At 35.1% G+C, this 12,065-nt stretch overlaps 1 protein-coding gene across 7 annotated transcripts in view; it reads right to left on the bottom strand.

Moving 5' to 3' along the window:
• UGGT1 (UDP-glucose glycoprotein glucosyltransferase 1) overlaps positions 1–12,065 on the bottom strand; it is a 111,310-nt gene that overhangs the window by 44,447 nt on the left and 54,798 nt on the right. For all 7 annotated transcript variants that reach the window (XR_014018069.1, XM_081261700.1, XM_081261701.1 and 4 more), the window contains exon 18: positions 11,632–11,796. Coding sequence is in view for 6 of the 7 variants with exons in the window: in XM_081261700.1 (XP_081117826.1) it covers positions 11,632–11,796 (165 nt within the window). In the remaining variant the exon portion in view is untranslated. The remainder of the gene's footprint in view (positions 1–11,631; positions 11,797–12,065) is intronic.

Here is a 12,065-nt window from a genome sequence, read left to right as displayed (position 1 = left end):
AGATAGGTGTTTTATGTGCAGAATCTCTAACTACATCACCAATGTGAGGTAGATGTTATTAACATTCATTTTAAAGATCAGAAGACTAAGGCACAGAAAAGTTAAGCAACTTACTAAAAGTTACAGAGCTAATAAGAAGAGAGTATGAAATGCAAACGTTCTCTCTACATACTACTGTGCTTCCTCAGAGAAAAAGCAAGCACTTCAAATCAGTTAAGAGTTAACATAAGCAGGCCCAGTGCAATGGCTCACACCTGTAATTCCAGCAACTTAGGAGGCTGGGGGAAAGGGATCATAAGTTTGAGGCCAGCCTCAGCAATTTATTAAGACCCTGTCTCAAAATAAAAAATAAAAAAGACTGGGAACATAGTTAAGTGGTAGAGCATCCCTAGGTTCAATCCATAGCACCAAGTAGACACAAAATAGAATGAACACAAGCAGAAATTCACTGAGATCTACTAATAGCTCCCTTTTTTCTAAAGGGAAATTCAAAGCACTATTATCAATCACATAATATGCTTTGTAATAAAATCGCTCGTAGCTTTTATCAATCTCAGGAATTCAAGTAATCCTGCATCTCTTAAGTCATGATTACACTGCAGGGAGGAGAAATCATCTGTCATTTAGTCAACTCTTTTGTGCATCTCATATTATAGAAATAATTGTATTTCTTAAAAGTGATCTTAGAGTTAGTAACTGGAAATCTGCAAAATTTATCATACTTAAAATATTCAATATAAAAGCACTTTTTAAAAAATTATTAATTGAATATAAACAAATCTAAAAACTCCCAATTAGATGTTGTTTGTGACTATATATCCTTACATTTATTTATGTATTTTGACATTCATACCATCTATATTGCATATCTTTTTGAACAGTGAGTTTAGACCAAAATTTAAAATGTGCACTACTCTGACACACAGTTCTAATTCTTGGTATTCATTTTTAAAAATGTACAAAGATATACATTTAGAATATTCACTGTAGCACTGTGAAAATCTAGAAGCACTGTACAATATTAGGAGACAAAATAGATGATTATTCTTAAAATTGGGATGTACATGGCTAAAATGGATTGAAGGATGATATAAGAGAGAAAATACAGGCAGCAAAAGATTATTTCAAAAAAGAGCTAAATAAACAAATATAGGAAGCAAAAGATGACTTCAACAAGAAACAAATCCTTGAAATGAAAGAAACAATAAACCAAATTAAAAGCTTAACAGAAGCATCACCAACAGATTAGATCACTTGGAAGACAGGCCCTCAGACAAAGAAGACAAAATATAAAGGAATGAACAACCTATTCAATGAATTACTATCAGGAAATTTTCCAAACATGAAAAATGAAATGGAAAAATCAAATACGTAGAGGCTTACAGGATACCAAATGTACAAAATCAAAACAGATCCACGCCAAGGCACATTATAATGAAAATACCTAGCATACAGAATAAGGAGAGAATTTTAAAAGTCACAAGAGAAAGGAGTCAGATTACATACAGGGGAAAACCAATTAAGATATCTACAGATTGTTCAACCCAGACCCTGAAATCTAGAAGATCAAGAATCTTATATACAGCAAAATTAAGCTTTAGATTTGATGAAATAAAAACCTTCCATGATTAAAAGTTAAAAGAATTTACAACAAGAAAGCCTGCACTACAGAACATCCTTGGCAAAATATTCTGTGAGAAAACGAAAAACAACAATGAAAATTAGCAAAGGGAGGTATTACACTAAAGTAAATACTAAACAAAGTCAAGTTAAATACCAAAAATAAATAAATATGACCAGGAATACAAATCATGTCTCAATAATAATCCTGAATAATGGCCTAAACTCACCAATCAAAAGACACAGACTGGCAGATTAGATTTGAAAAAAAGAAAAAAGACCCAACAATATGCTGCCTTCAAGAGACTCATCTCATAAGACAAGACACAGACTAAAGGTGAAAGGTTGGGAAAAATCATACCACTCACAGGGACTGCAAAAACAAGCAGGGATTTCCATCCTCATATCAAATAAAGTAGACTTCAAGATAAAGTTAAGCAAAAAGGATAAAGAAGGATACTTTGTACTGCTCAAGGCAACCATACATCAACAAGACATAACAATTATAAATATATATGCCCCAAACAATGGAGCATCTATACCTTCATCAAACAAACTCTTTTCAAGTTCAAGAGTCAAACAGACCACAACACAATAATTCTGAGTGACTTTAACACACCTCTTTCATCACTAGATAGATCTTCCAAATAAAAGCTAAACTAAGAAACTATAGAACTTAATAATACAATCAATAACTCAGACTTAACTAACATGTATAGAATATTTTATCCATCAATGAGTCAACACATTTTTTTCTCAGCAGCATATGGATCCTTCTCTAAAATAGACCACATATTATGCCACAAAGCAACTCTAAACAAATACAAAAAAATAGAGATACTAACCTGCATTACATCAAATCATAATGGAATGATATTAGAAATCAATGATAAAATAAAAAATAGAAGCTTCTTGACACCTGGAGACTAAATAATATGCTATTAAATGAATAATGGGTTGCAAAAGATGACAAAGAGGATATTAAAAAATTCTTAGAGGTAAATGAGAACACTGATACAACATATCAAAATCTCTAGGACACTATGAAGACAGTACTAAGAGGAAAGTTCATTCCACTGAGCTCATTCCTTAGAAGAAAAAAAGTCAACAAATAAATGACCCAACATTCCACCTCAAAGTCCTAGAAAAAGAAGAACAAATCAACACCAAAAGCAGTAGAAGATAGGAAATAATTAAAATCAGAGCCGAAATCAATAATATTGAAACAAAAGAAACAATTGAAAAAAATTGACAAAAACAGAAAGTTGGTTCTTTGAAAAAATAAATAAAATTGATAACCCCTTGGGGCTGGGGATGTGGCTCAAGCGGTAGCGCGCTCGCCTGGCATGCGTGTGGCCCGGGTTCGATCCTCAGCACCACATACCAACAAAGATGTTGTGTCCGCCGAGAACTAAATAATAAATATTAAAAATTCTCTCTCTCTCTCTCTCTCCTCTCTCACTCTCTCTTTAAAAAAATAAATAAAAAAATAAATAAATAAATAAAAATAAAAAAAGATAACCCCTTAGCCATGCTAACGAAGAGGAGACACAAAACTCAAGTTACAAACATCCATGATAAGAAGGAAATATGATAGACACTAAAGAAATACAGAAGACAATTAGAAATTATTTGGAAAGTTTGTACTCCAATAAAATAAAAAATATCGAAGCATCGCCAAATTTCTAGAGTCATATGATTTGTCCAAACTGAATCAGGATGATATACACAAATTAAACAGATCAATTTCAAGCACTGAAATAGAAGACACCATCAGAATCCTACCAACCAAGAAAAGCCCAGGACCAGATGGATGCACAACTGAGTTCTACAACACCTTCAAAGAAGAATACCAATAAAGAGAGACTTCCAAACTCATTCTATGAGACCAATATCACCCTGATTCCAAAACCAGGCAAAGACATAGCAAAGAAAAAAAACTTAAGAGAATATCTCTAATGAACATAGATGTAAAAATCCTCAATAAAATTCTGACAAATCAAATACAAAAACATATCAAAAAGATAGTGCACCACGATCAAGTGGGGCTCATCCAAAGGATAAAAGGTTGGTTCAACATACGAAAATCAATAAATGTAATTCATCACATCAATAGACTCAAAGATAAGAATCATATGATCATCTCAATAGATGCAGAAAAAGCATTCAACAAAATACAGCACCGCTTCATGTCCAAAACACTAGAAAAACTAGGGATATTAGGAACATATCTCAACTTTGTAAAGGCTATCTATGCTAAGCCCCAGGCCAGTATCATTCTAAATAGAGAAAACTGAAAGCATTCCCTCTAAAAACTGGAACAAGACAAGGATGCCCTCTTTCATCATTTCTATTTAACATAGATAGGTCTTGAAACACTGGCCAGAGCAATTAGACAGATGAAAGAAATTTAAGGGACACAGATAGGAAAAGAAGAATTCAAATTAGTACTATTTGCCAACCATATGGTCTATACCTATAAGACCCATAAAATTCTACCAGAAAACTTCTAAAACTACTAGATGAATTCAGCAGAGTAGCAGGATACAAAAATCAACACCCATAAATAAAAGGCATTCCTGTATACCAGTTACAAATCCTCTAAAACGGAAACTAGGAAAACTACCCTATTTATAATAGCATCAAAAAAATAAATAAATAAAATACTTGGGAATCAATCACCCTAACAAAAGAGGTGAGAGACCTCCAAAATTAAAACTACAGAATGATTAAGAAAGAAATTAAAGAAGACCTTAGAAGATGGAAAGATCGTCCTTGTTCTTAGATAGGCAGAATTAATATTGTCAAAATGACCATACTACCAAAAGCACTATAAAGATTTAATGCAATTCCAATCCAAAATCCCAATGACATTCCTCATAGAAACAGAAAGAGCAGTCATGAAATTCATCTGGAAAAATAAGAGATCCAGAATAGCTAAAGCCATCCTTAGCAAGAAGAGTGAAGCAGGTGGCGTAGGAAAAGTAACAAAAATGGCATGGTACTGGCACCAAAATAGATTTGTAGACCAATGGTATAGAATAGAGGACACGGAGACAAACCCACATAATTATGGTTATCTCATATTAGACCAAGGCGCTAAAAACATATATTGGAGAAAGGATAGCCTCTTCAACAAATGGTGCTAGGAAAACTCAAAATCCATATGCAACAAAATGAAATTAAGGCCCTATCTCTCACCATGCACAAAACTCAACTCAAAGTGGATCAAGGATCTACAAATTAAACCAGAGACACTGCATCTAATACAAGAAAAAGTAGGCCCAAAACTCATCATGTCAGATTAGGCCCTGACATAGCACAAGAAATAAAATCAAGAATCAATAAATGGAAGGGATTCAAACTAACAAGCTTCTTTTCAGCAAAAGAAACAATCAGTGAGGTGAACAGAAAGCCTACAGAATGGGAGCAAATTTTTACCACATACACATCAGATAGATCACTAATCTCTAGGATATATAAAGAACTCAAAAACTTTAGCATCCAAAAAATAATAATCCAGTCAATAAATGGACCAAGGAACTGAACAGACACTTCTCAGAAGATGACATACAATCAATCAACAAACATAGGAAAAAATGTTCAACATCTCTAGCAATTAAAGAAATGCAAATCAAAACTACTCTGAGATTTCATGTCACACCAGTCAGAATGGCAGCTATTAAGAATACAAACAACAGGGGCTGGGGTTGTGGCTCAGGGATAGAGTGCTTACTTCGCCCCTGTGAGGCACTGGGTTCGATCCTCAGCACCACATAAAAATAAACAAAATAGACGCGGCTCCGGCTTTGGTGCCCTCCGCCCGCTCCAGGAGCAGGTACTTAATTTGTAGGAAGAAGATGCTCTGTTTTATGGACCTGAGTATTCCGGGGACTGAAATGTAAGAAGACAGGAAGAGGTGTAGAGTTTGCAGGTATCAACTGCGGTCTTAGTAAGCATGTCAATAGCATCAATGCCAGATAGACGCATCATTGTCAGAATTCCATTCTTCATCCCAGTGCCGGTGAAGACAAAGATAAAAACAAATTACAGTTTCTTCGATAGTTATCACAACAAACTGTATAAACTGATGCATCAATGAATAATAACTCAACAAGTAATGCTCATTCAAGGAGTCAATTTATTTAGGGAGGATATGGACATATTGATAGATTCCTCCGCTTTGAACTGCTTACAGAACTTGCCTGGACTATGTGTCACTTGTATGCATTGTGCTCTATCTGTTGATGCAGCGAATTATGGTAGTGCTGGCGTATCTTTGCTGATGTGTTGCCAGTGTTGCAATTTTTCCTAAAGAGCCGTCAATTGACTTGGTGTCGTGGCATTTCTGTATCCTCCTCCCTTCTACTAGTGATGGTCTAATTTTGGGGGCCAACAGAGGTGAGGCAAAGAACCTCACCCCCCCATGGGCACCAAGGCCAAATTTGGGGGCCAACAGAGGTGAGGCAAAGAACCTCACCCCCCCACTGGTACATAGGCCTATCCACAAGTATGGCTATATGCTGGACCGGTAGTCAGTGACAGGTATGATCCAATTGCAGTGGTATCAACCTAAGACAGGAGGCTGACGCCTAGAGGTCAGTTATCCGATGATGGGTAAGAACCATATGTTGAATTGGACAAACCTAACAGGCACGGTCCCTAGCCACATTGCTTGTTGCTTAATTAAACAAAAGGGGGGAGATGCTAAGAGCCACAGCCAAGTAATATGATGCATGGCATTTTTGGTTGAAAGGTGACACCAGCTAGCCATTGAGATGATATGATTATGTTAAGATTTGCATTCATATGGATATTGGACTCCTGCTGTCCACCTCAGCCTGCTGGGACTCCTGGAGAGTTCCCATTGGTTGGGGAGGAGAGAATTCCGGAGGAGGAACTTCCTCTTGGGAGCCGGGAGAACGCCGTGTGTGTCCATCGGCGAGCTTCCCGGGAACGTACAGGGCATTGGCGGCAGTTTCAAAAAATAAAGTTTGTTCCTACTTGAGTGGCTCGTGATTTTGTGCCCAGCCAGACTGCGGCACCCAGCATATTTGGACAAACTTTGCAAGAACTTGTCTCAAAATTTTAAAAGGACTGGAAGTGTAGCTTGGTGATAGAGTACTTGTTTAACATATACAAGCTCCTGGGTTTAATCCCTTGTACTACAAACAAACAAACAAAACTAGAATTGATAAGACCACTGCTTGCTGTGCTGGAATGCTATGATAATTATCAGGGAGTAAATATTTATCAGTTATTTTCTCTATCAGTTTAAAATTGAATATTAGAGGTAGAAGGGTTTGGAGAAAGTGTATATATGGAATTTATGTTCATAGTATTGTTATTAATAATTATCTGCTCTTAGGTTCTTTATATGAGCCATTTTCTAATATGAGTATATTTATAAAATATATTAAACCTTACTCATTCTTATTTTACATATCCTTTTAGGATACTCAATTAAGGTCAGGTTTATATGTGAAGAAACTGTATATGCTTTTTAAAACTTTTGTCTTAATATTAGACTCTCCTGGAAAAGTGATGATATGCAAGATCAGATTGTATAACAGTTAAACATGAACATCACTTATAGTGGAATAAGTGGGACTTAAATAAATTGGATATATAGAGTAAAAATGGTGTTTGGGAGGTAGTGCCAGCTTTGTATGTTTTATATATCATACTTTTTTTCTCTATACAAAACATTAGTTGGATACTCAGATTACCTATGTATTTAGATTTTTTTTTTTTTAATACCAACAGACAAAATGAAAGAAAAGAGTGTTAGGAGATATATAATTTGTACACTGGTGAAAGTAAGCATAAAGGAAAGTCCAAAACTCATCTTTAGTTTATGATAGTGATTGTTTTTTCCGTGATATGAAAAACGTATATGTTATAGATTACTTGAAAAATCCAAAAGTACTATGTAAAAAATAAAATCACCTATAATTAAAAAAAAAATAAAAATAAACAAAAGTATTTAAAAAAAGAATACAAACAACAATAAGTGTTAGCAAGGATGTAGGGAGAAAGGCACACTCACACATTGCTGGTGGGACTGTAAATTAGTGCAACCAATATGGAAAGCAGTATGGAGACTCCTTGGAATGGAATCACCATTTGACCCAGTTATCCCATTCCTCAATTTATACCCAAAGGACTTAAAAACAGCAGACTACAGGGACACAGCCACATCAATGTTTATAGCAGCACAATTCACAATAGCTAAATTGTGGAACCAACCTAGATGCCCTTCAGTAGATGAATGGATAAAGAAACTTTGGAATATATACACAATGGAATATTACTCAGCATTAAAAGAGAATAAAATCATGGCATTTGCAGGCAAATGGATGGAGTTGGAGAATATTATGATAAGTAAGCCAATCCCAAGAAACCAAATGCTGATCCATAATGCAAATGGGGCAGAGAGCATGGGAGGAATGAAGGAACTTTAGGTAGGGAGGGGAAGGGAAGGGCAGGGGAATAGGAAGGATGGTGGAATGAGATGGACATTATTACCCCAAGTACATGTATGAAGACATGAATGGTATGACTCTACTTTGTGTACAACCAGACACATGAAAATTTGTGCTGAATATGTGTACTATGAATTGAAATTCATTCTCCTGTCATATAATACAAATTAGAATGAATAATGTAAAACAATTTAAAAAAACAGAGTAGATCTTTGTTGTTGTGTTAAGGAATTGCTCTTCATGGAGCTACTGGAATGGGTATATGAAAACAAGTTTTCATTTGAATGAATTTGACATAGTTGCTTAAAGTTATGAACCTCTAGGAGAAATGGTAATTATTTTTCTTTATTTAAGTGATATAAACAGATAAAACATTTTCCAGCCTCCTTTTTAGAAGTTTAAATTTTTTTCTTCAGTGTTAGTTATAAAAATTCAGAAGAGTGTTGGGGACATAGCTCAGTGGTAGAATGCTTACCCAGCATGGGTAAGGTCTTGGGATTGAACCACAGCACCACAAAAAGAAAAAAAGAAAAAAAAAAATCAGAAGAGCTTTTGTTTTCTGTTTTTCAGATACCAATATATCTTTTGTTTATAAGAGTAACCATGTAAAAATATCCCCTTGGTGATTACTGATTTTCCTCTGCTCCCACTTGTTTGGTTGGTGAGAAGCTTGCTTGGGCAAATAGGAAAATTTTTCCTTTATTATGACAAAAGCCATATATGCTTATACACATATTTAAAAAATGGCTAAATTTAGGAAAAATGAAGTATATAAAGTAAAAAGTAGAAATTCTTCCCTTCATCAGTCCCTTGAAACATGCATGTGTATCTGCATGTATATTGGAATGATTCTATGTGTGTGTGTGTGTGTGTGTGTGTGTGTGTGTGTATTATATATGATCCAGCAACTCCACTTCTAGGTTTATGACCAAAATACCTGAAAGCAGTATTTAAACAGATATTTGTACACCAATGTTGATATATATATATATATATATATATATCCTTTTTTCTGAGAATCAAACTCAGGACCTGTGCATCCTAGAAAAGTGCTCCATGAATAATCAAAATATGGTATGCTACACACAAAATATGGTACACACATACACACACACACTCTCTCACAGGAATTCTGATATATGCTACAATGTAGATAAACACTGAAACAGACTAGACACAAAAGGACATACATTATATAATTTCACTTGTATGAGAAATAGGCAAATTCATAAAGATAGAAAGTAGAACACTGGTTACCAGTGGCTGGGGGAAGAGAATGTAGGTATTGATTGTTTAATGGGTAGATGGTTTCTACTTGGAATGATAAAAAGTTCTGGAGATAAACAGAGGGGAAAGTTGCACAGGATTGTGACTATATTAAATGCCATTGACTTGAACACTTAAAGTGGTAAATTTTGTAACTTTTACTTCAACAACAAATTTAAATACATTTATTTTTACTTAGGGTTACTGTTATATCAACATCATTTGATATTTAAAATATTTGAGACAATTTGCAGAAATGACAAAGTAAAGACCTCTGACAAGTTTCTCTTCCAAAAAAAAATTCTTTTTACAATGCTAGAAAACCTAGTCAAGCCAGGCATGGTGGCACAGATCTATAATCCCAGCAACTCAGCAGGTTGAGGCATGAGGATTGCAAGTTTGAGGACAACAGCAACCCTGTCTCAAAATAAAAAGGGCTGGGGTGTAGCTCAATGTTAAAACACCGTGGGTTCACTCTCTAGTACCAAAAAATGTCAACCACCTTTCCCAAAACTGGATATTAACTGAAGGCTTGCAAAACTCAAAGGAACTTTTTTTGAAGAAAAACTGACTCTCGGTAGGAAAGTGACCTTTGTGACCCCACCGCCCCCAACACACTCAATCCTGGGTATAGAACTCGGCGCCTCACACATACTAGGCAAGCACTCAGCTACATCCAAGCCTTTTTAATTTCGTATTTTGGGACAGGGTCTCAATAAATTGCCCAGACTGGCCTCAAGAAAAGTGATAATCTTGTCTCGGTATCCATAGTAGCCTGGGATTACAGGTGTATGCCACCATGCTTGGCTGCCTTTGTGACATTTTATCTTACCCTATTACTTGAACACCAACAGCCCAATAATAAAGGCAACAACAATTAAAATATGTGAATTTGCAGGAGGTTCTCTTTATATATTACTTTACTCTGTACCAACAGCCTTTGCCCAGGGGATATTTATCCAAAAGAATCAGGAGCAATTGTTTAACATCTCAGCTGCCTAGGTGATAATAGATGGGGTAATATTAAGCTGGAAAAAAATTAAAAGCTGAAAAATGACATATCCATAAGTGGATATGAAAAATTCTGACATATTATTCCCTATAATCTAAAAGACCCCATACATGATACCTGAAAGTATGTGAATACTGAAGAAAAATTACAAAAAGCCCTAAACTCTCATAATCTTAAAACTGTGCAAGCAAGAACTGAAGGCTAACAACAATGTTGTCTATAGCCTAAGTCGTGAAAGAATACTTGACACAAAAACAAACTCTTGAGGAAAATGGGGACTTTTAGATCTATACATCCTATTTAAGAAAATCTCCGTTGCTTCATTAGCTGATCAATAAAACAAACAAGCAAAAACTTCAGAGGCCACACATGACAAAGAATTTATTCAGATAAGTCACTAGACAAAAAACAGCCACTCCAACAAACAATAGCAAATAGCACAACAAAATTAGTGAGCTTGAAGATAAATCAAATAAGGTTGTCTAAGAAACATAAGCAAAAAGACATATAGGACACAACAGAATATTAATATCCACACATCTTCAGAAGGAGAGAAAACTGACAGTACATAGCAAATAATTTAGATAGTCTATATTCCTGATTCCAGGTAAGAACCTCTTAATCCAATGATAGAAGTGTCTTTGTTGTTCATAGATGGCCCCTCAGATCGCATCTGATACTCTGTATATATACCCAAAACCATTGACTTACATGTGTTAGAAACTTGAGTTTTTATGATATGTGAATTATATCAACAACTAGAATCAATAATTATGTATAAGTAAAAATGTTTCAGTCTTTCCAAAGTCAAAATTTCTTACAAATAGAATAAAAAGTCCCTTAGGAATTCTTACAATTTAAATATTTAATGCCAGAGATATAGCTCAGTGATAGAATGCTTGCCCAGCATGCATGAGGCACTGGGTTCAATTCCCAGCATTGTAAATAAATAATAATAATAATAAAATAAATATTTAATCCTGAAACCAATAAAAATTGTTATTTCAATTATACTATACAGAAGTTTTATGAATATTTTTAGTTATAGCAAGAGTTTCTAGGAGTCTGCAAACCAATTAGTGGCACACAGAAAACAGTGCTGCTTAAAGAGTTTTACTGCATACTACAGAAGCTACAAAAATGAAAGCTAACTGTTCTCTTGCAAGAGAGTTTTACTGCCAACTACAGAAGCAACAAAAACATAAGCAAACTCTTTTCTTTCAAAGTCAGCCCTGAAATGCTACTCACCAAGTACACAGCTCTTTGGAAGAAGGTAGTGGTCTCCAGGATTTTGTGCATTGTGAGGGTTTCCAGCTCATCAGGATCTAGCTGTTCCTTTTCAAAGGGCATTCCATTGAACAGAACGACAGGCAGCGGACCGACACCAGTCTGCTCATAGTAGCCTCTTCCTTCCTAGAACACAAGGGAGCACAAAACCGTACATTTTTTGCCCCTCATGACACAAATGGAACAAAGCTTATTTTTCTTACATACCTCTTCTAATAGGAATAAATGAGTTTGAAGTATAAAACCCCCCAAAAATCAAATTAGAAATGTTATGTGTGTATTGCAGGCTACATATTGCATATACTATGGTTAACATTATAAGTACAACAGAACTTCCTGTAATGATGTAAATACTCTGTGTTGTCCAGTGTAGTAGTTACTAACTGCCTGTGGCT

The sequence above is a fragment of the Spermophilus citellus genome, assembly GCF_964194105.1.
Source record: "Spermophilus citellus genome assembly, chromosome: 11".
In the NCBI taxonomy this organism is placed as follows: domain Eukaryota; kingdom Metazoa; phylum Chordata; class Mammalia; order Rodentia; family Sciuridae; genus Spermophilus; species Spermophilus citellus.
This window is presented reverse-complemented; position numbering and strand designations above follow the sequence as displayed.